Source organism: Sminthopsis crassicaudata, chromosome 6 (assembly GCF_048593235.1).
Source record: "Sminthopsis crassicaudata isolate SCR6 chromosome 6, ASM4859323v1, whole genome shotgun sequence".
In the NCBI taxonomy this organism is placed as follows: Eukaryota; Metazoa; Chordata; class Mammalia; order Dasyuromorphia; family Dasyuridae; genus Sminthopsis; species Sminthopsis crassicaudata.
This window is the reverse complement of record NC_133622.1, coordinates 187,986,016-188,012,171: the sequence shown is the minus strand read 5'-3', so window position 1 is coordinate 188,012,171 and position 26,156 is coordinate 187,986,016. Positions and strand designations below refer to the sequence as shown.

General features: G+C 34.8%; 1 protein-coding gene across 3 annotated transcripts in view; it reads left to right on the top strand.

The window, feature by feature from the left end:
* RNF4 (ring finger protein 4) overlaps positions 1 to 26,156 on the top strand; it is a 201,447-nt gene that overhangs the window by 27,134 nt on the left and 148,157 nt on the right. For 2 of the 3 annotated variants that reach the window (XR_012483789.1, XM_074276860.1), the window contains exon 2: positions 20,508 to 20,673. The exons of the other annotated variant lie outside the window; for it this stretch is intronic. Coding sequence is in view for 1 of the 2 variants with exons in the window: in XM_074276860.1 (XP_074132961.1) it covers positions 20,665 to 20,673 (9 nt within the window). In the remaining variant the exon portion in view is untranslated. The remainder of the gene's footprint in view (positions 1 to 20,507; positions 20,674 to 26,156) is intronic. 3 annotated transcript variants of the gene reach the window in all.

Genomic DNA, 26,156 nt, shown 5'->3' with positions numbered 1-26,156 from the left:
CCACTCAATTTCCATTTCCTTGCCACCACAAAAATTTTTGCTACAAATATTTTTGCATACGTGGGTTCCTTTCTCTCTTTTATGATCTCTTTGAGATAGAAATCCAATAGTGTTGATTTTCAAAAAACAGGATAAAAGGAGAAAAGGTTGCATGATTCATTCTTAGATATATTTAGAAAGGCTTGAGAAGAAGGAAAGGCTTGATTTTATAGCTTTAGGATAGACAGTTGAGGCTTATCGATTTTCTCTTTGGTTTGACTTCCATTCATTCAAATTTCAAAGGAAAGCTTCTTAATCTTACTGATATTAAAGTTGTAACATAGTTAAAAGAAATAGATAATAGAGAATTAATTGTGTTTAAACTTCTGAAAACTGATAATTTTATGGGAAATTGATTTTGGTCGTCATCTCCTATATATACATATATAAATACAATCAATGAATTGCAAATGGACTTAAAGATAACAAAACTTAAGAATGGAAGAAAAAAGAAAAATGTGTTTGTTATTTAGGGGATATAACTTTTTAAAAGTACATTGTCAATGCTATACTTCCCATCCTTCTCAGACATCCCATATAATAACAAAGAAATTGAGAAAAAAAAAGAAGAGGAAGAGGAATAAATAATCAGAAAAACTAATTAATATATTTTTAAAAATCTAAATTATATGCATTATTCTATATACCCATGAACCTCATATCTCTATAAGGAGGCATCTTTTCATATCTTGTTCTGGGGTGGTGCTTCTTATTTTGTAGCATTCGTTTTCATTTGTTTTATGACAATACATTAACATTGTTGTAGTGATTGTATATTATTGTGCTATGTATCAGTTAATATAAAGATACCATTATTTCCCACTGGGTTGTTTTGGCCATTTCATATATTCCTGCAAGATCATATTGCAACTTTGCAACTTAGACCTCCTAAGTACCCTCTGCTTCTGGGGCCCTTCTTTCTCCATGATTGGAGCTGAGAAAGTGTAGAAATCAACTCCTCCCAAGATCCTTCATTTAAGAAAAGGGTCCAGAGCAGTCATCTCATAATTTTTAAGATGATTACTGGTCTTCATTATGTCCTGGATCATGTATTGCTCCCTCTTCCCCTTTTCAACTTCTTTTAATGGATTTCCTTTTTCCCATTACATTGTGAACTCCTTGAAGGAAAAGACAAAGGGCTGTCTTATTTTGTATCACCATTAAGTATATAGTTCCTGCTTTATAGATGTTTATTGACTATTCCTCAAGGGCAAGGATTATTTTTTGTTTGTATCCTGAGTATCCAGCTCTATGACTGATATGTAGCAGAGCACTCTATGACATGTAGCAAGCATTTAATAATTGCTTTTGGAATGAATGGATGGATGCTATATTTTTAACAGGTCTTTTCTCTTTCCAGCCCACTAAGAGGTATCATCCTCCAGTTTTGTCCTCAGCTCTTAACTTACTGCAGTTTCTTACTTAACAAGTTCACATATTATCTTGGCTTTAGGCAGAACATCTGTGTAGATGATTTCACAAATTTGTACAAAGACCCAATTTTCAATTACTTCCCTACATCTTATCTCTTCTAACCTACTACCTAGTACTACTGTCATATGCAAAACAAAACTTTTTCACCAAACTGATTGACTTATTCTGACCTCTGGCACCAATTACCTATGGAATACTATTGTGTGTAAGAAATAGTTTAAGGGGATAGTTCAAAAAAACCTGGAAGACTTATATGAACTGATGCAAAATAAAGTGAGCAGAAGCAGAATACTGTGCACAGTAATATTGTAACAGTGATCAACTATGAAAAATTAATCGATGGTCTAAGACATTTCCAAAAGTCTCCCATTGAAAAATGCTCTTTACTGCCAGAGAAAGAATTGATGAACTTTGAATGCAGATTGAAGCATATTTTCAATTTGTTTTTCTTGCCTTAAATTTTTTTTTTTTTTTGTAACAAGACTTAACATGGAAGTATTAGTATGATTATGTTATTGAGGAAAGTTTTAAAGAGGAGAAATTTGGAACTCAAATTTTAGAAAATTAATATTAAATAAGGTATAATTTTAAAAATTTTGGCCAATAGGTCCTTGATAAAAAGAATGTAACCATTTATGTTTCCCTGGGAAAATCAGATTAAATTTAAAGCATTTTAATTTAGGATTGAGGTCATCTAATCTAGTACTTTGCTTTTTTTAGCAGATGAAGACATTTAAGTTCAAAGAAACTGGTAACACTAAATGCCTTTTCAGGGAAGACAATCTATGTTAAGTACAAAGTCTGCCTTCCATTGTATTTCATTCCATGCTAAATTCATTCATTCAGGCTGTTTTACTTACTCTGTTTGGAATCATTAAAGCTAAAAGCATATTAGAACCAACAGTGTTGAATACTTACCATGTAAGAAGTCTTGCATTAATTTAATAACATTTTTGTTTAGCAGTGAGGAAGAAAATTGCTCTTGTGATTTGTTATATGCTGAGAAATGTTCCTGGAAATAAACATTCTCTTAGAGCCTTTATTTCCGCAACTGTAAAATGGAAATATTATTTGTTCTAATTATCTTACATGACTATTACTTGGAAAGTTATCCTTTTAAAAAACCAAATAAATGTGAATTATCCACTGTGCTTCTATCTGGCTATCAGGTCTGTTCTCATCTTTCCATCTAGTGAATTAGAGATAAGGATGGTTCATAGTCTCTTTCCCTGTTCTACATTCAATTAACATCACAATTTACTCATAAATTTCTAGGTAGTTAACATGCCAGTTAGTAGTGAAGCTATATGTTCTGACTCCAAATCTATTTTATGTTGATCTTAATCAAAGAATTAAAAATATATTATCTCATGTATTTGTATCTACATATATATAGCTGGCCAAATTAACTTGCCTAAAGAGTCAGCAGTAATATAAATATAAAATATAAACATTTTTGTTCTATGTCATCTTCTAGGGCTGTCCAAAATTCTGCTTCCAGGGCTCTGCTCTTTCCCCCATCCCTTTAAGCTATCATCATCTGTTGTCATTGTATGTATTCTTATATTTATGCCAAATTCATTTTGTATCAAATTTTTAATGTGTATCTTTATAGGTCTTTCCATGTTTTTAAGTCATTGTAGCAAAATAGATAGTACTCATTGTAGAAGAAGGATAACTTGGGTTCGTATTTTGCCTTTAATTTTTGCTAGCTGTTACCATTAACAAGTTACTTACCTTATTTGACCAACTCTTTGAAGACTACTGGTTGAGATACATATTGGTATATGGAATTATCACTAAAAAAAAAAAAAAAAAGATTCTTTTTTTTGGGGGGGGGGAGGCCTTAGTGACTTGCCCAGGGTCACAAAGCCAGGAAGAGTTAAATGTCTGAGACTAGATTTGAACTCAGGTCCTCCTGACTTCAGGGCTGGTACTCCATTCTGCCACCTAGCTGCTCCAAAAAAAGAAGATTTTTAAGAAATTTTGGTCACATGTTCGTGATATGCTTCAATATTGAATGAAGTTATTTTTAGTGTGCTTTTTTTTTCCCCTCATAACTATGAATATTTTTGTTACAATTAGATTTTCTTTTTATTATAATTTTTTAAAATTTTAATCTAGCAGTGGAATTCCTGGGTCCAAAGATACAAACCTTTTGATCAATCATATTGTTTTGGGGGGGGGGGTTATCATATTATTTGCTCCATTCTACGTTGCCAATAACTAAAATAAAGTATCTTATCTATGGTCTCTTTGGTTTTATCCTTTTTTAAAAAAAAACTGCTCTTTTATATGTTTAGGTTTCCTTGTTTTGCTTTTCTGAGAATGTAAACATTGATTAATGTGGTTATTAACAGTTTGTAAGTTTTCTTTTGTAAATTGTTGCTTTATTTCCTTTGGCCATTGCTTTATTATTAGGGAGTATGCATTATTTTCATAGCTTTGCATCAGTATTATATATGGTTATTGCCTATTATAGTTTACAATGGACTTTTTTTGCAATCTTGGGAAGTCAGTAGTATAGGTACTGTACATATTTTATAAAAGAGATAGGCCTTAGAGTTCTGACTTAGCTTCCTTTATACCATCCTATAGGCAGCAATTGACCCTTGTCAGTAAAATGAAGAGACTAAATTCCATATTAATATTTTTCTGTTGATATTCGTTAAGGTTATTGGTCTAGAGGTTTTTTTTTTTTTTTTTTGACTTTTTGAAGTATCACAACCATATCTCTATCACAGGAAAAATTTTGACTGAAATATCTTAAAGTGGTAATAAACAATTTATGTCTATTCTTTTGCATCCTTTGATCATTGCTTCATTGAAAATTTATGGTATTGGTCTTAGAGCTTTGCATATGCTTCTTAAAGAGCAACATTGTATCAAAAGGATTACATACTGATTAGGAGGGATTTATTCCAGAAATATAGGAATTCAATGTCCATAGGATATAAAAAGCATAAAACCTAATAGATTACATTAATAGCAAAAACGACAGAAACAATTATATCAGTAGATGTAAGAAAAACTTTTGACAGATCAAAACCATTTCATGGATTTGAGGCAAACATTCATTGTTGAGAGAACTGTGAATTGGTTCAGCCATTTTAGAAATCAATTGGGAACCATGTTAAATTGGATGTATGCTTTTTGATTAAGTGCTACTTCTGATAGACCTTACTCCCCAGAGATATGAAAAGGGAAAAGATATATATAGCAAAATATATATATAGCAGCTCTATTTATAGTAGGAAAGAATTAGAAGTGAGAAGTCAATTGGGGCATGACTAAAATGAAATAATGTGTATTAATGTAATAGATTCCTATCATGTTCTAAGAAGCAATAAGAGATGATTTTAAAAAATGATTTATATGAAATAAAAGTGAGGTGAGCAGAATGTAGAGAGTAATTATAAAGATAAACAACTCTGAAAGATTAAAGAACTATGATCCCTGTAATGACCGAACACAATTCCAGAGGAATAATGATGAAATCTTCCTGACACAGATGAAGGCTTCAAAATTCCGAATGACACATACATATTTGGATGTGGTCAATACAGGATTTCATTTTGCTAATACATATTTGTTGTAAGGGTATTTTTTTCCTTCCCTCTCTCTCTTTAATGGAGGGCAAAGTAGGAGGGAAATAATTATTTTTGTTAATTTAGAAGTAAAATTAGTTGGTTAGACTAAATGCAGTTCCTTAAGATCCCAAACAGATGTCATCTTATGAGTTAACATAATTATTTTGTTAAACTTTGAAATAAGTTGTATTACAGGATATTAGGCTGAGATTCTGATGGGTCAACAGTAAAAAGAACATTGGATTTGGAACTAGAATCTATGTTTGAATTCCATAGGTTAATATGAAGTTGAATGTGATTTCTTTAGATTCTGTTCAATTCTAAATCAAAAATTAAAATCTTTCATTAGAAAGTGGCTCAGCAGGTTGTTTTTCCCAATGTCAATACTTTTTAAATTATCATTTACATTATTCTGATAAAGGAAATTATAAGTAGTACTACACTCTTTAAAGCACTATAACCAGTTAGTGATTGTTTTTGTAGTGGGATATAATTGTGTAGTTTTATAATGTAGACTGGCATAGCCAGTGAGACTTTTGCTCTTGGTAGTTAAGTTATGAAGATAAAAATACTCCAGTGAAAGTGTGAACATAATTTCAACTTTTAAAAGTATTGGTAGAATGGCTGAACAGATTGAAATATATAAATGTAATGGAATATTATTAGACTATCAGACCATCAAAGATTTAGAAAAAACTTTAAGGAAGGCTTGTCTGAATAGTTAATAAAATGAACAGGATTGGGGGAACTAATTTTACAAATACCACCCTTAAAAAGGAGAAAGCAGCTTTTGAAAATTAAAAATTAAGATCAATACATGTTAAAATTATGGCCAAAGGCTAATGAATCATGTTTCCCTTCACTTAACTAGAATGACTTTTTTTTTTTTTAAACATGGACAGTGTAATTGTTTTGTATTCCTAAGGTTTTTTTTGTTTGTTTGTTTTGTTTTTTTAAAGAGAGGGAAGAGCCTTCAAGAAGGATGCATAAAAACAGGGACTTTTCTGAACTCTCCCAAATTATTCTTCAAACAACTTTAAATAACATGGAGCAGCAAAACCCACAAATGGATAGTATGAAATAATTTTCTAGCCCAAGGCAACTGAATTGGAACTACTAATAGTAGCAGCAATGGCTTTCAGATCTCAGCCTTCAGATGATAGGACAACTGGTCAGAAGGAAATCAGAGGTCCTTTTTCTGATACTGGGTAAAGGACTCTTGTTGTACCCACACTCAGATCTGAGTCTTGAGTTAAAGTCACCGGGAGAGGGGAAAAACAAGCATAAAAGAACTTACAGATGTCATGGAACTGTGAACTGGTCAGAGTTGAAGGGCAAAAAAGTGCCAGCAAGAACACAGGCCAGGAGAATAGTAAACATACCTCATTGGAAGAACTAAAAATTTAATAGACCTCCAATAACTAGCTCTAAAATAGCTGTCCAAAAACCTGAAACTTCTAACAATGCCTCCTGCATCCTAGTAGGAGAGCCCAACTTTAAAATAAAGTTAAACTCAAGTAATAGACTGGAAAAATGAGCAACTACCCACAAAAAAGAAATGTAATGACCATAGAAAGTTACTATGATGACAGGAAAGACCAAAACTTTAGAGTTTTGATCTTCTAAAGAAGACAACAAAGTCGAAACTGCTATATACAAAGACTCAAATTAAAATGAGAATTGCCTCATGTTCAAAAACAGAATTCCTGGAAGACCTCAAAAAGGGGGAGCTAGATGGTGCAGTAGATCAGCATTAGTGGAGTTAGGAGTGTGGGGAAAGGTGAAGAATTGACAGATTAAACCCATATTGATCAGACTATTAGCTAAAGTAGATCAGTCCTATAGGCCCCAGTCACGTGAAAACCTGGAGACTGGGTCCAGGGTGGTATAGAAGCAGTCCAAGAGTTTATATCAGGATGTTAGCTAGGGAATTCAAGAAAAATAGAGCTCTGCATCTGTGTGTGTGTGTGTGTGTGTGTGTGTGTGTGTGTGTGTGTGTGTGTGTGTGTGTTTGCTTTGCGTTTTGTGTTCTTTGTTAAAAAGTTAGCAAGCCCATAAGAGATAAGAATTCAGCCTCTGTGTTGCAGGCTTAGAAAAATATCAGGCTGAATTGTTGGGAGTTGGAATTCATTCAGAGTAGTAATTCTTTCAGGGTGGTTCAGAATGTATTAGTCTTAAATCATGGAATATCTAGGCATTCACTATGAAGGCAGAGAAATGCACTCAATGGTCTTGGAAGTTTAGAGTAGCTCCGTTTGGATTCTGGGAGGGAAGAATGTTCAAATGAAACAATGAATGAAACAAACTTATCCGGGGGGAGTCCTGGGAAAATCTCCTAGTCTGTTTTGCTGATTTAAAAGTTCTATTAAGTTTTAAGAACAATAATTGGGAATTGGTTATTTTAATGTTACTTAATATAAAATTTGCTTGTGATTTTAAACTTTTTAACCTGATATACTAATTTGTAAGTAAGGAAAAACTGGGCTGAAGAGTTTTCAGAGCCTGTTAGAGTAAAGGGCAATAAAAACCTTATCTAAACAAAACTCAGGCAGATTTTTAAGATAATTTTAAGATTCTGAAATTGTGGGTAATAATTTTGCCTTTGCATGCTAGATTTGTTTACTCTGAGTAAAAGATTTTGGAATTTGTTTGAATATTGATACCTTTATTACTAAAGAGGGGGAAAAATTGTCTATTTTAGTAATGGCAGGGGAAAAAAAGCAGTCTGCTTTAGAGAGGAAGGGAAAGAGCAATAAAATTCAAACTTAGCCTGAGCTGGGCCATAAAAGCTGCCTGGACAGATAAGAGAGATGCTAATTGCTATGAGAAGAAATCTGGCAGAAGAAAGAAAAAGAAAAAAAAAAAAACTTTTAAAAACAGCTGTATTTAGTTTGATTCAGTATGTTACCTTCTGAAACATATTGGGTAATTTGTTAACATTGTAAGTTATGCTTTATGGCATTATCTAGTTATTCACTGTATTGTGAATCTTAAAAATTCTGAAGGGAACTGGAGAGAACAATACAGGGATTACGGACAGAAGCTATATATCAGCTATATATCACCTTGTCTACTGCATTCCACTGACCAAATAGGGGAATAAAGGCTTATGTGACCAATCACAACATATAGAGGGTGGGATTTTGGAGATTCTTTGTCTGAAATGTATAAAAGCTGTGAACATTTTCAAGAGAGAAGTCCTCTCCTGCTGTAAATTTGGCTCACAGATCAGAATGGAGTCCACTTCTCAAGATTCTAATAAATCATGCTGCTTTCTATGAGTGATCTCTGAGTAATCAATGTGGGTAGGTCTTTTTGTCCCAAACAGGAGGATCTGAATTCAAATCTGGCCTCAGACACTTAACCTTTCTACTAACTAGGGGATTATCCAATTGCCTCCCCCCAAGTAAAATGATAGAGGAAAAATTGGGAAGAAAAATGGGAGCAATACAAGAAAATTATTCTAAAGAAGTCAAGGAGACTTAGTTAAGGAGACAAAAAAGTACTAAAAAAAAAAAAAATGACATCTTAAAAAGAAAAATAGGCCAAATGGTAAAAGAGGCATAAAAATCCAATAAAGATAAGAATGCCTTAAAAACACAGAATTGGCTACTTGGGGAAAAGATGAATAAAAATTCATTGAAGAAAAGAACTTAAAAAGTAGAATTGGACAAATGGAAAAGGAGGTGCAAAAGCTCACTAAAATTGGGTAAGTGGAAATTAATGACTTCTTAAGACATCAAGAAACAGTAAAACAAAAAAGAATATAAAAGTAGAAGAAAATGTGAAATATGTCATGGAAAAAAACACAGCTAATCTGGAAAGTAGATTAAGAAGAGATAATGGATTATTGGGATTATCCAAATGTCATGATCAAATAAAGAGCCTAGACATAATTTTTTGTGAGACAGTTGGGGTTATGTGGCTTGCCCAGGGTAATGTAGTTAGGAAGTATTGAAATTTGAATTGAGGTTCTCCTGACTCCAGGGCCTATATTTGCTCTGTCCACTGTACCATCTAGCTGCCCCCTAGACATCGATGTATTTTGCAAGAATCAAGGAAATCTGCCCCTGGTATTCTAAAACCAATGGGTAAAAAGGAAATGAAAGAAGCCATCTATCACCACCTGGAAGAGATCCCTAAATGAACATTCCTTAGGAATATTATAAACAAATTCCATTCCTTCCAGATCAAGGAGAAACTATTGCAGTTAGCCAGAAAAACTAATCCAGCCTCTTGATGCCACAGTCAAGATAAAATTTAGTAGTTTTAACAATTAGAGATCAGAGTGGTTGAAATTTGATAATACAGAGGACAAAGGAGCTAGGGTTACAGCCAAGATCACTTACCAATCAATACTGCTATAATCCTTCCGTTGGAAGGAGGGGAGGGTGAATGGATATTTAGCAAAAGAAAGAATTTTTAAATATTCCTGGTGAAAATACTAGAGCTAAATGGAAATAAAATTTCAGACATAGGCTTCAAGAGAAAGGATAAAAAGGTAAATAGGAAGTTGAAATCATAAGGGATTAAGTAAAGCTAAGCTGTTTACATTTCAACTTGGGAAGATACTTATAAGAACTTTCCTCATTATTAGGGCTGTTGGAAGGAATCTACATAGATAGGGCACATATGGGAGTTGAAATATGATGGGATGGAAAAATAATAAAATTAAGGAATGAGAAAGAGTACTGCACTGGGAGAAGGTGGAATGGAGAGATAAACATGGAAGGGTTTTTACTGTGGAGGGGAAGGTGAAGAAGTGGGGGCTAGAGTTCTAGAACACTCTTCTCTTTGGAATTGTCTCAAAGAGGAAGTAACACAGTGGAGTATAGAAATCTAAGCAAAGTCTAGGGTGGGGAATGATAAAAGGGAGAAGAGATTGGGGAGATAGTATTCAGAAACAAGACATTTGAGGAGAGACTAGGTGACAGAAGAGGGAGGGGAGGATAAACGGGAAAATAGGATGGGGGAGGGTAGGGAGAGCGAGATTCTGAAAGGATCTCTACCCCACTAGCAGTGCTTCCCTTTCATCTCTTTCCTTTGCACTTCCTCCTTTGAGCCCTGAAGAACCACCAGTAACTATGGAGATGGCCCTGCCACATGCTCTGTGCTAAGGTTAGCATGACTCACGGTGCAAATAAGACAACTCAAGTTTCTGGGTAACATAAATGAGAGTGCCTATTTTATAAACAATGTGCTTAAAAAAAAAAAAAAAAGATGATTCATAGATACCCATTGGTTACAACTATTAGATCCTATGAACATTCAAATAGTAAAAGTAAAAGCTTCATGAAATAAAAACTTATCATTTAACTGAATCAAATTAGTCAAAACTCAGGTGATAATTGCTAAGAGAATTCTCATACTCAGGCTTATAATAATAAAAATAACTGTTTTCTCTGAATGTTATGGTATACCCCACACCTATCAGATTGGCTAATGTGATGAAAAAGGAAAATGACAAATGTTGAAAGAGATGTGGGAAAATTGAGACACTAATGCATTATTGATGGAGTTGTGAACTGATATAATCACTGGGGAGAGCAATTTCCAGCTATTGTCATAGGCTTTAAAACTTTGCATACCCTTTGATCCAGTCATACCACTACTAGTCTGTGTCTCAAATAGATTAAAAAAAAAAAAAAGGAAAAGGAAAAGGACTTATTGTGGTGGCAAAGACTTGGACATAAAGGGATTGCCTATCAATTGGAGAATGGCTGAACAATTTGTAGTATATGATTGTGATGCGATTTTGTTATTGAGTCATTTTTCAGTTGTCTAACTTTGGGACCTCCTTTTAGGTTTTCTTGACAGTTATATTGGAGGGATTTGCCATTTTCTATTAAAATTTATTATATAGATGAGGAACTGAGGCATGTTACACTCCTATGGACTACTCTAACCTGGTAGCTCCCCCTAGAACTACTCTTAATACCCGTCCGTCGACGGCACGGCTAGGCCACACTTACCCATCTTTGGGCACCAACCCGGATCCCATAGAGACAGACCACCATTAGGTAGGGGTGAAGCAAAAGAGAACTTATTCTGAGATAGCACATATTTATACCCCACTGATGATATGGGGGAAGGGGGAAGTCCTCTAGGAACCTGGCATAATGGGATTGGCCCGAGAAGAAGGAGGGAGGCGTGCTAGGCTTTGACAAGAGCACTAAGGAGGGAGGTGTGGTACCTGGAATCAGACACCGCCTCCTGGGGCTGTGCCCCACCTCCACGTAGGACTCGCCTGCTCCTCAGAACCTTTCATCCCTCACGTCCTCCCACATGCCTAGAGCTGCATTCCTTGCTTCTAGAGGCTTTTTAAAAAACCCTTACAGAGGCAAATATGTTCATGTGACTTGTCCGGAGCCCTCATACCAAGCTCAGTTAGCCTTCTCTCCATTGAGCTGCTTGTGATGGAATACTCACTCCTGTGCTATAAAAAATGAGCAAGATGCCGTTATAAAAACCTGGGAAGTCTTATATGAACTGATGAAAAGTGAAATGAGGAGAATTTGGAAAGCACAGTAACAGCAATGTTATAGGATAATCACCTGTAAATAATTTAGCTATTCCCAGTAATACAATGGTCTAAGATAATTCTGAAGGACTATATGCTGATTGAAGCATACATGCTCTTTTTTTGTTTGTTTTTTAAGCAAAGTGACTAATCTAGAAATATGTTTTGTATGGCTGCACATTTATAGGCTAGTTTCATATTGAATGAGATGAGGTGAGATCTTTTAAAACAATTGTGAAAATTTAGTAAAGCTTCATCTACTTCAGAGTCTGAGTAGGCCTGAAAGACTTTGAGGATTGAGTTAAAGACATACTTGAGTCCCCTTCCTGCTATGTTCCCATGACATTTCCTCCCTATTTCAGTCAAATATAGACAACTATGTACTTATTGGTCAAGTTGAATTTCTTGGGTAGGTAAGACTCTCAGCCAAGGAGGATGAGGGTCAGTGGTGGGAGGAGGTAGGAAGTGTTTGGGTTAGGGATTAAAGGTGCTAAGCCTGCCCACAGGAGGTGCTTCTTCCCTTCTATTGTCTGCTGGAGGGGTGGGATGCCCTTCTTTCGAGAATGTACAATAAACTTTGCCTTGTTCTAGAGATCTCTCCAGCTTTTTTATTAAATGGTGACCCCTCACCATTTCTGTACCACACAATATGCAATTCTTTTTCTCTGGCAGATAAAGAAATGTTCATAGTTTATAACGGACAAAGTGTGTGTGTGTGTGTGTGTGTGTGTGTGTGTGTGTGTGTGTGTGTGTGTGTGTAGGTGTAGGGAGCATGATATAGTGGAAAGATCACTTAAAAATTTTGTGTCTTAAATTGTATAACATTCTGGCAAGTTACTGAAAATTCAGTGAGCTTCATTCTGAAAATTGGGATTAATGATGTATGTGTCAGCTTGTGAGAAAAGTGTTTTGTAAAACCTAAATTAAGGATTATTGAATTGTGACTTCAACTTAAATAACAATAGTAGCAGCCTAGCAGAATTTTAATGAATTATAGAAATAGAATAGAAATTTAAATATCACTTTCATTTTATTTATTATTTAAATTATTATCATAATTTACGAAGTTTACAGTATTGTTTCATGATTATATGAACTGTGTTTAGTACGTATATACTGTGCTAAACTGCAAGTTTTAAAATTTCATATAATTTTGCACTCTATCCTTTGCCTGGTCCAAGTCTTCCAGGGAAGGAGGGAAACGTCATTCTATTGTACTCTATTGATCTTGCCTTTTGGGCAAAGAAGGAAACACATTCTATGGTGTTCCCTCCATTGGTCACCTCCAGTTACACCTTGCCTAAATTCTCTAAGAAGAACTGCATCCTCAAACCTATTCCTATCTGATTCATTCCCCTTTGATTAAGAAACTTTTTGCTCCCCCCCCCCATTTCAGTGATTCTGAACTCTTTTCTCCCTTAGTATTCAAATCCCTTTTTCCATCCCTTAATGCCTACTATCCTTTTTCTTATACCAGTCAACCTAACTTCTCTAATAACCCTATCTAAAACTACCCACTCCTTTCACTGTACTTTCTGGAATCTCTGTTCTAGAAGCAACAAGCTTTTTTATCTTTACTATTCCTTCCAATGTTTCTCATTGAAACCTCATGACACAGTTTCCCTCTTGTCTTTTCTAGAACTGATTGCACTTTAACTCATTCCTTTGACTTATTGTTAAGGTGGGGGAGTTAGAATATTAGAATATTCCTTGCTTCCCATTACCACTTTCAGATTCTGTCTCCCTCTCTCTCCTCCTCCTTCTGACCACCTATTTCCTCAATCCCTCAGTCTCTTGAGATTCACTCAATCCACATTTAGCACATAATCTTCTTTCCTCATTGTGTTTATTACATAGTTCATAATCTTTCTGTCTTCCCCAATTCCCTCCTTCTAATTAGAGAACTTTAGCATATATATTGATATTCCATCAGACATACTAATCACACACCACTTCGTAAGATTATTTATTTTCCATAACTTTTTCATCCCAATTAACCTACGTATAGATCATAGTCTTAATTTTACTGTCATAATGATATTCTATTTCCACCTTTATGAATTTTGAAATTCCCTTATCAGATGTCTACCTTTTCCTCTGCCTCACAGCTCTATTCTCTCATTACCTCTGATCATAATTCCTTAAACTATTACTCCGTTCCATCCCCTTCCCCACCAGCCCATACTCTCCTCCTTTCCCCATCTTGATCCCTTGGTGAACCAGACCAGCCCTTACTGGCCCCTTCTTTTAAGTCCCATGCTCCCTTTAGGCTTGGTGGCAGCAAACCTAGTGAAAGGTTTGCTGCCACCAAGCCTGTCTTGGATTACTCTCACAAGCCACTGCCTTCAGTGAAATGAAATGGCTTTTATTCACATACTGCTGAAGCAAGTTCGCAAAATTAGGACACCCCTGGCTGAAAGCACTATGAATTTCTTACATAATCTCAGTTGGGCCTTTACTTCCCTAATCTTTTTACTCCTCAGACACTTATTAGCTGTGTAACTCCTGGGCAAGTCACTTAATCTATTTGCTTTAATCTACTAGAGAAGGAGATGGCAGTCTACTCTAGTATCTTGGTCAAGAAAACTCCATGGATAGTATGAAGAATTGGACACAACTGACTGAATAAATTCTTTTACTACCCCACTCACCAAAATGGTTTTTCTAGACCTTTGGATTCCTCCTTGAACCTTTTTCTCTCCTTCATTTTATCCTCATACCTGAGAACCCTTCATTATATTTCTCAGGAAAAAGTTGAGGGTTATTGCTGAGAGCTCTTGTGTAATGTCCTCCTTATTTCCTATCTCTCATACATCTTTCTTGCCTAGCTCTTCAACCTCTTGTTATGTGCTGCTTTGCTGAGGCAACACCCTCCTTCCTCCTCCCCCAACACAAGTAATGTCATTCTATCTCATCTAAAGCTCATTTCCCCCTTTCTCCTTTCATGCTCATAATCTGGAATCTTCCTCTGCTACAGTCACTTCCCTGCTGCCTGCAAATAGACTCACATCTCACCCTCCCCTGATTCTTCTGTTCTTGCACATATTTCTCTGATAGTCTGACCTTCCACCCTCATCATTCAATTGATGCTGCCAAACTTAATTTTAATTATCTTTCTCAAATGTAAAACTTTTTGATCTCTTTGCAGCTATGGAAACTGTCTATTAGTCTCCTACCTGTTTGACTACTACTCCTTGGGTTGCTTTGCTGGATCATTTTTTTTTTAATAAAAGCTTTTTATTTTCAAAACATATGCATGGATAATTTTTCAACATTGATAGTTGTAAAACCTTGTGTTCGAAACTTCCATCCCCCTTTCCGCCCTCCTCTTGATGGCAAAAGTAGTTCAATATATGTTAAATATGCTAAAATATGTTAAATCCAACGCATGTATACATATTTATACAATTATCTTGCTGCACAAGAAAAATCTGATCAAAAAGGGAAAAACTGAGAAAAAAAATGCAAGCAATGACAAAAAGACTGAAAATGCTATGTTGTGATACACACTCAGTTCCCACAATCTTCTATCAGGGTGCAGATGAATCTTTTCATCACAAGATTATTGAAACTGGCCTCAATCATCTCATTGTTGGAAAGAGCCACATCCATCAGAATTGATCATAGTATAATATTGATGTTGCCATATACTTTGATCTCGTTGTTCTGCTCATTTCACTTAGTATCAGTTCATGTAAGTCTCTCCAGGCAGGCCTGCCAATCATTTTTTAATAGAATAGTATTCCATAACATTCATATACCATAACTTATTCAGCAATTCTCCAATTGATGGACATCCATTCATTTTCCAGTTTCTTGATACTATAAAAAGGGCTGCCACAAACATTTTTGCACATGTGGGTCACTTTCTTTTCTTTAGGATATAAGCCTAGTAGAAACACTGCTGGGTCGAAGGGTATGCAGAGTTTGGTAATTTTTTGAGCATAGTTCCAAATTGCTCTCTAGACACAGTTGCACTAACAATGTATCAGTGTCCCAGTTTTCTCACATCCCCTCCAACATTCCTCATTATCTTTTCCTGTCATCTTAGCCAATCTGAGAGATGTGTAGTGGTATCTCAGAGTTGTCTTAATTTGCATTTCTTTGATCAGTAGTGATTTAGAGCACCTTTTTATATGATTAGAAATAGTTTTAATTTCTTCATCTGATCTTTTGACTATCCTTTGACCACTTATCAATTGGGGAATGGCTTGAATTCTTATAAATTTGAGTCAGTTCTCTATATATTTTAGAAGTGAGGCTTTTTATCAGAAATTTTGAATGTAAAAATTATTCACAGTTGATTGCTTCCCTTCTAATTTTGTCTGCATTGCTTTTGTTTGTACAAAAACTTTTTAACTTAATATAATCAAAATTCTCTATTTTGTGTTCATTAATGAACTTCAGTTCTTCTTTGGTCACAAATTCCTTCCTTCTCTACTGAGCTGAGAGATAAACTATCCTATGTTCTTCTAATGTGCTTATAATATGACTATGTCTAAATCATGGACCCATTTCAATGTTATCTTGGTATACAGTGTTAGTTAGGTCTGTCATACCTAATGTTTCTAGAATTCTATTTACCTCTTTAACTTCTTATTTATTTTATGGTTTGATTGATCTAGTTCTGAGAGAGCAAGATTGAGATATCCCCCACTAGTATAGTTTTGCTATCTAATTTTTCTTGCAGGTCTTTTAACTTCTCTAGAAATTTGGGTGATTTACCACTTTGTGCATATATGTTTAGTTTTGATATTACTTCATTATCTATGGTACCTTTTAGTAGAATGCAGTTTACTTCCTTATCTCTTTTAATTAAATCTGTTTTTGCTTTTGTTTGATCTGAGATCAGCATTGCTACTCTTGCTTTTTTTTTTTTTTTTTTTTTACTTCACCTGAAACATAATAGATTCTGCTCCAGCCTTTTACATTTACTCTAAATGTATCTACTAACTCTATATTTTCTGCCATCTTGTTTCTCTCCAGTTATACTTTTCTCTTGCCTTTCTCCCTTTCCCTCCTCCTGAGTTTTTTGCTTCTGACTACTATCTCCCTCAAGGGTCAGCCCCTCCCCTCTTCTAATCCCTTTCCCCATCTACTTCTGTTTTCTCTTCTATTAGCCTCCCCCTTTCATTTCCCTTATTCTCTCTTTGAGCCAAATCTGATAAGAGTAAGATTTATACAATGCTCACCCTTTTCCCTTCTTTCCCTCAATTGTGATAGATCTTTTTTGCTTCTTCGGAAGATGTAATTTACCCCATTTTAAGTCTATCTTCTTCCTCTTACAGTAGAAACACTTTTCTTTCTCTGGTTCCTTTTTAACATCACAATAAAATCAGATTATACTTGCACCCTCTAAGTATACCCATAACAGAGATAAAGAAGTCAAGTTAAACATATCATTTTCCCACATAGGGGGATATATATATACCCTTTTTAACTTTTAAAAGAAAGGTGTTATTTATTTATTTATTTATTTGTTTTTACGTTTTTCTTGAATTCTGTATTTGAAGACCAATTTTTCTGTTTGGTTCTGGTTTTTTCATTAGAAATAAATGAAATGTCCATTTTTTCCCCTTGAAAGATGCTTAGTTTTGCTGGATAATTGATTCTTGGCTTTAATTCAAGTTCCTTTATCTTTCAAAATATCAGATTCTAGGCTATTTGATTCTTTAAAGAGGAAGCTGCTAGGTCCTGGGTAATCCTGATTGTGGCTCCTCCATATTTGAATTGTTTCCTTCTGGCTGCTTGCAATATTTTTTCCTTCATCTGATAATTCTGAAATTTAGCTACAATATTTCTTGGAATTTTCATTTGGGGGTCTCTTTCAGGAGGTGAATGGTGAATTCTTTCAATGGCTAATTTACTGTCCAGTTCTAGGACATTAGGCAGTTTTCCTTGATTTCCAGAAAGATGATGATGTCTAGGTTCTTTTTATCATCATGATTTTCAGAAAATCCAATAATTCTTATATCTTCTCACCTACATTTATTTTCCATGTCAGTTGTTGTTTTCAATGAGGTATTTTACATTTTTTTTTCATTTTTAAAAATTTTGTTTAATTCTTGAAGTCTCAGTGAGTCATTCACTTCTACTTGCTGAATTCTAATTTTTAGTGAATTATTTTCTTCAGTTAGCTTTTTTTTTATCTTATTTTGCATTTGGCCAATTGAACTTTTAAATAAGTTGTTTTGTTCATTGCATTTTTTTTTTTCTATTTCACAGATTATGTTTTTCAATGAATTGGTTTCTTTTTGTATCTATTTTGTAAGGAGTTATATGCTTTTTCCATTTCATCAAGTCTATTTTTCAAGAAGTTTTCTTTAGATAATTTCTGATTTTCCTTTTCCAAACTTTCTTGCAAACTTCTCATTTCCTTTCCTCATTTTTCTTCTCTCTTTTAAGATCCTTTTTGAATTCTTCCAAGAGAGCTTTGTGAGATAGGGACCAACTCATTTCACTCTCTTGGGCTTCATCTGGAGATGATTGGCGTTAGGATGCTCAAGGTTTGGGGTCTGTTCTTTTTCTCTATAAAAGCTGTCTATAATCAGAGTTCTTTTTGCTTTTTTTTTTTTTTTTTTTTTTTTTAATTTTGAGGTTTGCTCTTAAGGCAAACAGCAACAGTGCTTTAGCTTGCCCTGGGGCCAATGCTTCTGACTGAGTTCTGGAAGTGCGTAGGTGTGGCCAGGTTCCTTATTTTTTCTGGGGTTCTGAAGCTTACAATTTGCTTTTTGTACTTGTTTTTGAGTTTTTCACAGCTAATCTGTTGAACCCATTGGCTTGTAACCAGGACAGAGTAGCCTAAGAACCTCGCAGCAGATTCCCTGGTGCCAGGACAGACCTCTGCCAGACGGTGGCCATAATGCCCTCGCTCCACACCCCCCAGCTCCCTATCCCTGGCTGTCTGCACTGGGTCTGTGCTCCTAAGCCTTCCCACTCTCTCCCCCATTTCCCTTCCTCTCCCACCGAATAGAAACAGACCTTTTCTGAAGTTCTTCCTAAATATCTTCTGCTGGAAATTTCTTACACTCCAAATGTTTGCGGATTCTCTGACTCCAAAACCAATTCAGAGGCTTGGTATTGATCTGAGGGAAGCTTGGAGGAGCTTGGATTGGAGATGTGTTTATTCTCAGCTATTTTAGCTCCGCCCCCTCCATCCCCACTCCTTTGCTGGATCTTAATCCACTTCTCACCTGATAACATTCTTGTTTCTGCTTCTCTTTTTCATCCCATTTATTTGATTTGGATTCATTAGTTTCCTTGTATTCAGTCATCTTTATGCTAATGATTCTCAGATTCTCCTATCCATCCTGACCTTCTTTGCTGACTTTCAGTCATACCCAGATTCAATATGTCCAAAACTGAACTTGTGATCTTTTCCCCTAAAACTTTCCTTCTTCCTAATTTCCCTATTGATAGCAGGTACCACAGTCATCATTGGCACCTTCACTCATAAAGAAGATCATCTTTGACTCCTCTTCTCATTTCATTTATAGCTAAGTCATTTTGATTCTAACTTGTTAACATCTTTCATATATGTCCCTTCCTCTGATTTTGTTGACTCTCACAAGTTCTCATCACCTGCCATCTGGACTATTACATTAGTCTTCTGGTTGATCTCCCTGCCTCAAGTTTCTCCCTCCTATGTATGATACTTCTTACATTAAGGTATATTCTATACTCCTATCTATCTATATTCCTAAAATGCAAATCTAATTCTCTCTCTCTCTCTCTCTCTCTCTCTCTCTCTCTCTCTCTCTCTCTCTCTCTCTCTCTCTCTCTCTCTCTCTCTCTCTCTCTCTCTCTCACACACACACACACACACACACACACACACACACACACACACACACACTCACCCCTTATCCCTTTCAGGATTAAATGTAAAATCCTGTTTGGTCTTTAAAGTCTTTCATAACTGGCCGCTGTCCCCTTCTTATCTTTCCAACATTACTCCTTCCAACCCCTTCAAACTAGTGACATTGGTTTCCTTGCTATTCCTTGCACAAATTACTCCTGATTGTTGTCACCAACTATTCCCCCTTGCCTGGAATTTTCTCCCTCCTCGTCTCCAGCTGCTGGTTTCCTTCAAGTCCTAACTAAAATTTCAACTACTACTTTCCTGATCCTCCTTAATGTTGATTCCTTACCTAATTTATTCTGTATGTATTTTATTTCCATTATTGTCTCCCTCATTAGATTGTGATTCCTTGAAAATAAAGACTGTTGTTGTTGGATTTGGTTTTAGTTTAGGCTTTCTCATTCCCATCACTTAGCATAGAACTTAATATATGGTGGGCACTTAGTAAATGCTTTTTGACTTTATGACAACACTATGGTTTACTGAATCTTATTTATATAACCAAATTACTATCACTTTGCATTTATTTGGGAATTTTCCTTGAAACCTACTTGTTTTTCTCAGATTCTCTGAGCTATTCTTTCCCTCTCCCACCGTGTTAATATATCTGCCTCCTCCTCCTCCTCCCCAGTCCCCATCCAGTTGAATATCACATATAAGAAGCAACTGTTTATCCTTATATTGGATGTTTTTTTTTGGGGGGGGGGAGAAGGGTCTAGGAGGAAGCTGATTCCCTAAGGCAAGAATTCCTGCGCTATGTAATTTTTGACTCATTCCTTTGGACCTAGTGTAGTCCATAGTATGTGTAACAGACTTAATGTTTTGGATTAGGTAGGGGCAGGGAGTGGTTTGTGTTTTGTTTTTTGATCAATTGAATCTAATATTGCACAGCCAAGTAAGACTATTAGATCTCTCAGGCCAATCTTTAATCCTATATTCAGATCAAAGCACTTTACAAGTTTCAGTATAAATGCTTCTCCAAGAAGCTTTCCGGTCTTCAGCTGAATCTTACTGCTGATATAGGTAACAGTTATCTACATATGATCTTTTTTTTTTTAAACAGGTTTTAAAACTACTACTGGAAATCTGTACTTTGAGCTATTATGAAAGCTAAAGAAATGGTCTACAAGCATATGTAAGAATTTGAAGATTTTAATTGTTGCCATATATCATATACATATATATATATATATCATTTTTCTCTGGAGCTGAGAAACATCATGAGCACAGTAAGTTGCTTTGTTTTTGTTTTGTTTTGTTTTGTTTTGTTTTGTTTTTGTTTTTGTTTTGTTTTAATTAAGTCCATAAAAATCATCTCATTGTTGTTATTTTTCAAGAAAAAGGCTATATGATCTTAAAACTTTAAAAATTCATCCATTCCAACTCTTTCATTTAGGAAACTCAAGCCCAGAGAAAAGAAATTATTTGCCTGAGATCATAGAACCAGAACCAGAAGTAGAATATTGACCTCTAAACTAGTTCAATGTTTAAGCTCCTCTGTCTCATAACTACTTAGTAGTATATTGAACTGAATACTGAATACTGAATTTTTTCTAGTTCTGCCTCTAACGCACTGATCTTATTAAATATCTCAGAGACTTGACCTCTCTGACCTTGAGTCTTGACTGATTCTTACAAAAGTGGAGTTTCTGTTCTGGAAATTAGTTTAGAATAAAGATTTTTGTTTTTGTTTTAATGCTTAAAACATCCACACATTTTAACTGGGATGCCAACTGCTAGGTCATAGACATCAAAATATTTTCTTGTATTTTTCATAACATTAAAGAACTCAAGACAAAGTAAATCACTATCATTTGAGAAAGCGTTAAATCCTTTGTGATATATGAATGTAATAAAATATTGTGCAATATATGATGAAGAATTCTAAGAGAAGCACCACATCTGTAAAATGATTGAAAGAACAACAAAGGGATGACATTTTGTAAATATAATAGTAGTTTGACTCTGTAGGAGAGTTAAGAAAGAACTAAATTTCTGTTCAATCTTGACAGAGGAAGGGTGGAGTGTAGAATATGATACACATAGATTAGTTAATTATATTAATTGATTTTTGCTTAAAGTTTTTTCCCCCCTTAATTTGTTAAAAGAGATGGCTTGTGGGGTAGAGGAAGAGATTGATTTGGAAAGGCTTATATAAAAACATAAGTCTTTAAATGTGGGATTAGACTGGTTGAGTTAGCAGACATTGATCGTGTCTATTATGTTCAAAGCAGTGTAGAGACATATACCTGCTTCTTAATATTACAGAATATACAAAAGAGAAAGACATGTTCAAATTTCATCTCTTCCTAGTTAACTAGCTTTTGGCATATATTCTCTTTCACACACATACACAATTTCTCTTGATTTCTCTCCAATTTTTGATTACAAAATAAAGAAATTGGATTTGTTGAATCCTGAAGGCCCCTTGTAACCCTGAATCTTTGATCCTAGTATACACAAATGCAAGGTAGAGTGAGATTCTTGAAGACAAAGTCCTATGACAGCTTATAAAGTAAGAGATCATCTTCTGGGTGTGGATAGTAGATAGAAGAGACCTTAGCTTTGCCCTAAAGGCAATGAGTAATTCAGCAGTCTAATATTGCTAGAGAGAGAGTTCTGTTTGCGGCTATGTGAGTGAATTAGAGGAAGTAGTATGAGATAAGGTTGGAAGGAGAGGGTATGGAGAATCTTGAGTGCTGGAATCAGGAAGTTGTACTATATTCTATAGGTAATGAAAAGTTATTATAGGTATGATATATTAGGGGATCTCTAAGGTCCTTTCCAACTCAAATTATAATGTGAAATGGGATTTAGACATTTTGTCCCATTCAGCAGACATATATCAAATTTTCCCTACTGTGTTCAAAACTGTGGATACTGTTATAGCTATATCTATAACATCTATATATATATATATAACATAGCTTCTTAAGAAAGATACAACTTACTGGGGGAGAAAAATGTGTTCACATCTTATCTCTGTTAATTAGCCCTAAACATAATTTTAGATTGTACTCAGAATAGATTCCACTTTTGAAAATATTTGTATTTGTTACAAATTAAATAAGATGTACTACATACCATAATAATTAATTGGATTATATATTTAATAAGATTTGAAGATATTTAACTAAGCACCTTTTAGAAACTTGTTTCCAGATGTGTGTTTTCAGAATTGTGCATATAGGCATTCATAGACTTTTTCATGTATGATAGATTGCATATTCATTTTTAGCACACAAAAAGGTTTTTGTCTTAAAGATTAAGCCACTTGTGATGAGACTCTCAGATCATGGTATCCTTTTGCCAAGGACACTAGAAGAAAATATATCCTTCAGGATCCACACAGGAACAGTAGGAAAGGATTCATTAAATCTTGATGTGTGCCATTAGTTAATGGCAGGCCATTGTTTTGAATCCAAGTCCAGTTCACTCAAAATTCAAAATTCTTTCTACACTATTAACTATTTCATGTCCATATATCTTAGCCTCATCCTGCTAGGATGATATGTATCTTGAATGTCAAAATTACATCTTACTTTACTTGTCTTTCCTATAGCATCAAGCATGGTATACACAAATATCTAAATGGATATAAGTTGTGTTAAGATTGAACTATAATTATTCTCTGGGAATGTTTCATCCAGGCATGAAAAACTCATTTGATTTGCCCATCCCTGTTAGCTATCTCTCTCTCCCTTTTCATGGCTAAATTCCTTGAGCAATACCATCTGTAATTTATCCTTTCCTTCACTTTTTCCTCCCACTCTTTTAACACTGCATTCTGACTTCCAACTGAAAGAACTCTCCCCAAAGTTATTAGTGATCTCCTCATTGTGAAACCTAGTAGTTTTTTGTTAATCCTGATCCTTTTTTGCCTCTCTGCAGCTATTGATACCATTAATTGCCCTTTTCTCCTTGATCTATTCCCTTCTTTGTAGATTTTAGAAATACTGCACTCTTCTGGTTCTTTTCATTCTCATCTGACTGTTTCCTCTCAGGCTTCTTTGGTAGATCTTTCTCTTATATAATATAGTCATGGGTATCAACCAAGAATGCTCTGGACGTCTTTTCAGTACTGTTTCACTTAGTGAAATTACTACTCGTAGATTCAGTTTCCATCTCTGTGCAGATGATTATTAGATTTATTTAGATATCCAGCCATTATCTTTCTCTCCTGAATTCTAATCTCACATCTTTTACTGTCTATTGAACATTTTGGACAGAATATCCTGTAGACATATTAAAACTCAATTGAGCTTAGTTTCTCTCTTCCTAATATCTCTCATTTCCCAACTGGATCTTTGGTTGAACCCAATGCTTGGAAATCTCTCCATTCTTATCCCCCTTTCCTGGGTTCTTTGGCTTAAGATTTTTCTAATTCTTCTTAATTCTAGACCTTTCCCCCTAAAATTATTTCCAGTTTATCTTGCAAATAGCTTTCTTGTGCATAGTTGCATTCCTTTTGTTATCCCCACTAGACTGAAGTCTCTTGAGAGTAAGAATTTCTTTTGCCTTTCTTTTATACTTAGCACAATTCCGATACATAGTATGAGCTTAAAAAATGCTTCTTGACTTGACAGTTGGTAGAATCTGTATCAAATAGATAGTTGCTTCCTAGAATATCACTCGAGAAGCCATGATGAAAGGAAGACAGTAAGTAGACTCAGTCCTTTTCGGTAAATAATAACTAGTATAGGAAGTAACCTTGTGTCAACCAGAAATTGATGAGTACATTAATAATTATTAATTAATTTTCCATCTTTCCATCCTGGGAAAAAGTTTTTATTTTTTATTTTTTAATTTTATAATTATAAATTTTTTTTTGACATTACATATGCATGAGAATTTTTTTTTTAATAACATTATCCCTTGTATTCATTTTTCCAAATTTTCCCCTCCCTCCTTTTACTCCCTCCCCTAGATGACAGGCAATCCCATACATATTACATGTGTTACAGTATAACCTAGATAAAATATATGTGTGTTGTTAGGTTCTTACTAAGTGCTAATGAGATAATGAGATTTACAGTGTGTAAATCCAATTTTCTTGTTGCACGTTAAGTATTGGATTCCGAAGGTATAAGTAACCTGGGTAGATAGACAGTAGTGCTAACAGTTTACATTCAATTCCCAGTGTTCCTTCTCTGGGTGTAGTTGTTTCTGTCCATCATTGATCAACTGGAATTGAGTTGGATCTTCTTTATGTTGAAGATATCCACTTCCATCAGAATATATCTTCATACAGTATTGTTGTTGAAGTGTACAGCGATCTTCTGGTTCTGCTCATTTCACTCAGCATCAATTCATGTAAGTCTTTCCAAACTTCTCTGTATTCATTCTGCTGGTCATTTCTTACAGAGTAATAATATTCCATAACCTTCATATACCATAATTTACCCAACCATTTTCCAGTTGATGGACATCCATTCATCTTCCAGTTTCTAGCCACTACGAAAAGAGCTGCCACAAACATTTTGGCATATACAGGTCCCTTTCCCCTCTTTAGTAAAAAAATTTTAAGAGTCCTTAGGGAAAAGGAAATAGATACAAAATAATAATCTTTAACTTTCAGAGGGATAATATTTCGGGAAAACAACCATTATTGTTGGTACATTGAACCAATGGGAAATAGTAAATAATGAGTTAGGTTCCCATCACCATCAGAAACTATAATCTTTTGCTAGAGTTTATTGAAAATAAACTTTGCTGCACACTGTTCTTTATAACAAAACATTGTTTGATAATATGTACTTTTCCTAACATGCCATGCAGTGCACAAAATAAAAATGTAACATGCAGAACATTTTTTCTCACTGGTTTGTTCCTAGAATTTTTTGACCTTTTTGCTAACATCTCAATTAAAAGAAATTGATTTCAGACAATGTTAACTTTTTCTTATACATGAAATTTATAGTATCTTAAATACTGTACAGTAAATAAAATTCTTTTTTTTTTTTTTAATACCTGAATCTTTCTGTTGTGTCAGATGGCAATGTAAGCATTATGCTGTTTGCTATATTGCTGCAAGCCTCTTTACCTTGGCTGCTCTCCGAAAAACAAAGGCTAGTTGCTGAGACTTTAGTTTTAGCTGTTAGAAGACATCAAGACTGTAACAATATCACCTCCTCACACTGTCCTTCACTGCTGGTGGTCAAGAAGAACCAGCTTGAAACAAGTCCATCAGCAGCATCTGTGTTGTACAGTTTGAAATTCTTAAAGGTTTCTGGGTCTCTGTCAGCTGCATGAAGTTTATCTCACATCTTTATTTTCTTTATTAAGCCACATCCCTGACTTTGCATGCTTGAGCTTAGGACTAGACTCCACAAACTTCTGCATGTTATACCTCCTTTTTTTTTCCTCCATTGGGCATAGACACAAATGTGCAGTTTTTAACATAAACATGAAGGTGAGCTTACTAATAAAATTACACAATTAAAGTTAAATGTGTGAATATTGAGCATTGACTATGTTATTTAAATATGAAGAAAATGGGATTCCATAAAGCTATCTAACTCTCAGGTCTATTGTAAGAATTAAATGAGATAATATTAACTTGTTTGTTAATGTGCACATTGTGCCTCATAGTAGATGCTACATAAATGCTTATTCATTTATTTATTCATCCCATATATAGCTCAGAGAAAACTTGAATTCCGTTTTATATCTTTTTATTGCAGGCTCAGGCAAAAGGCTTAGGACCAAGAAG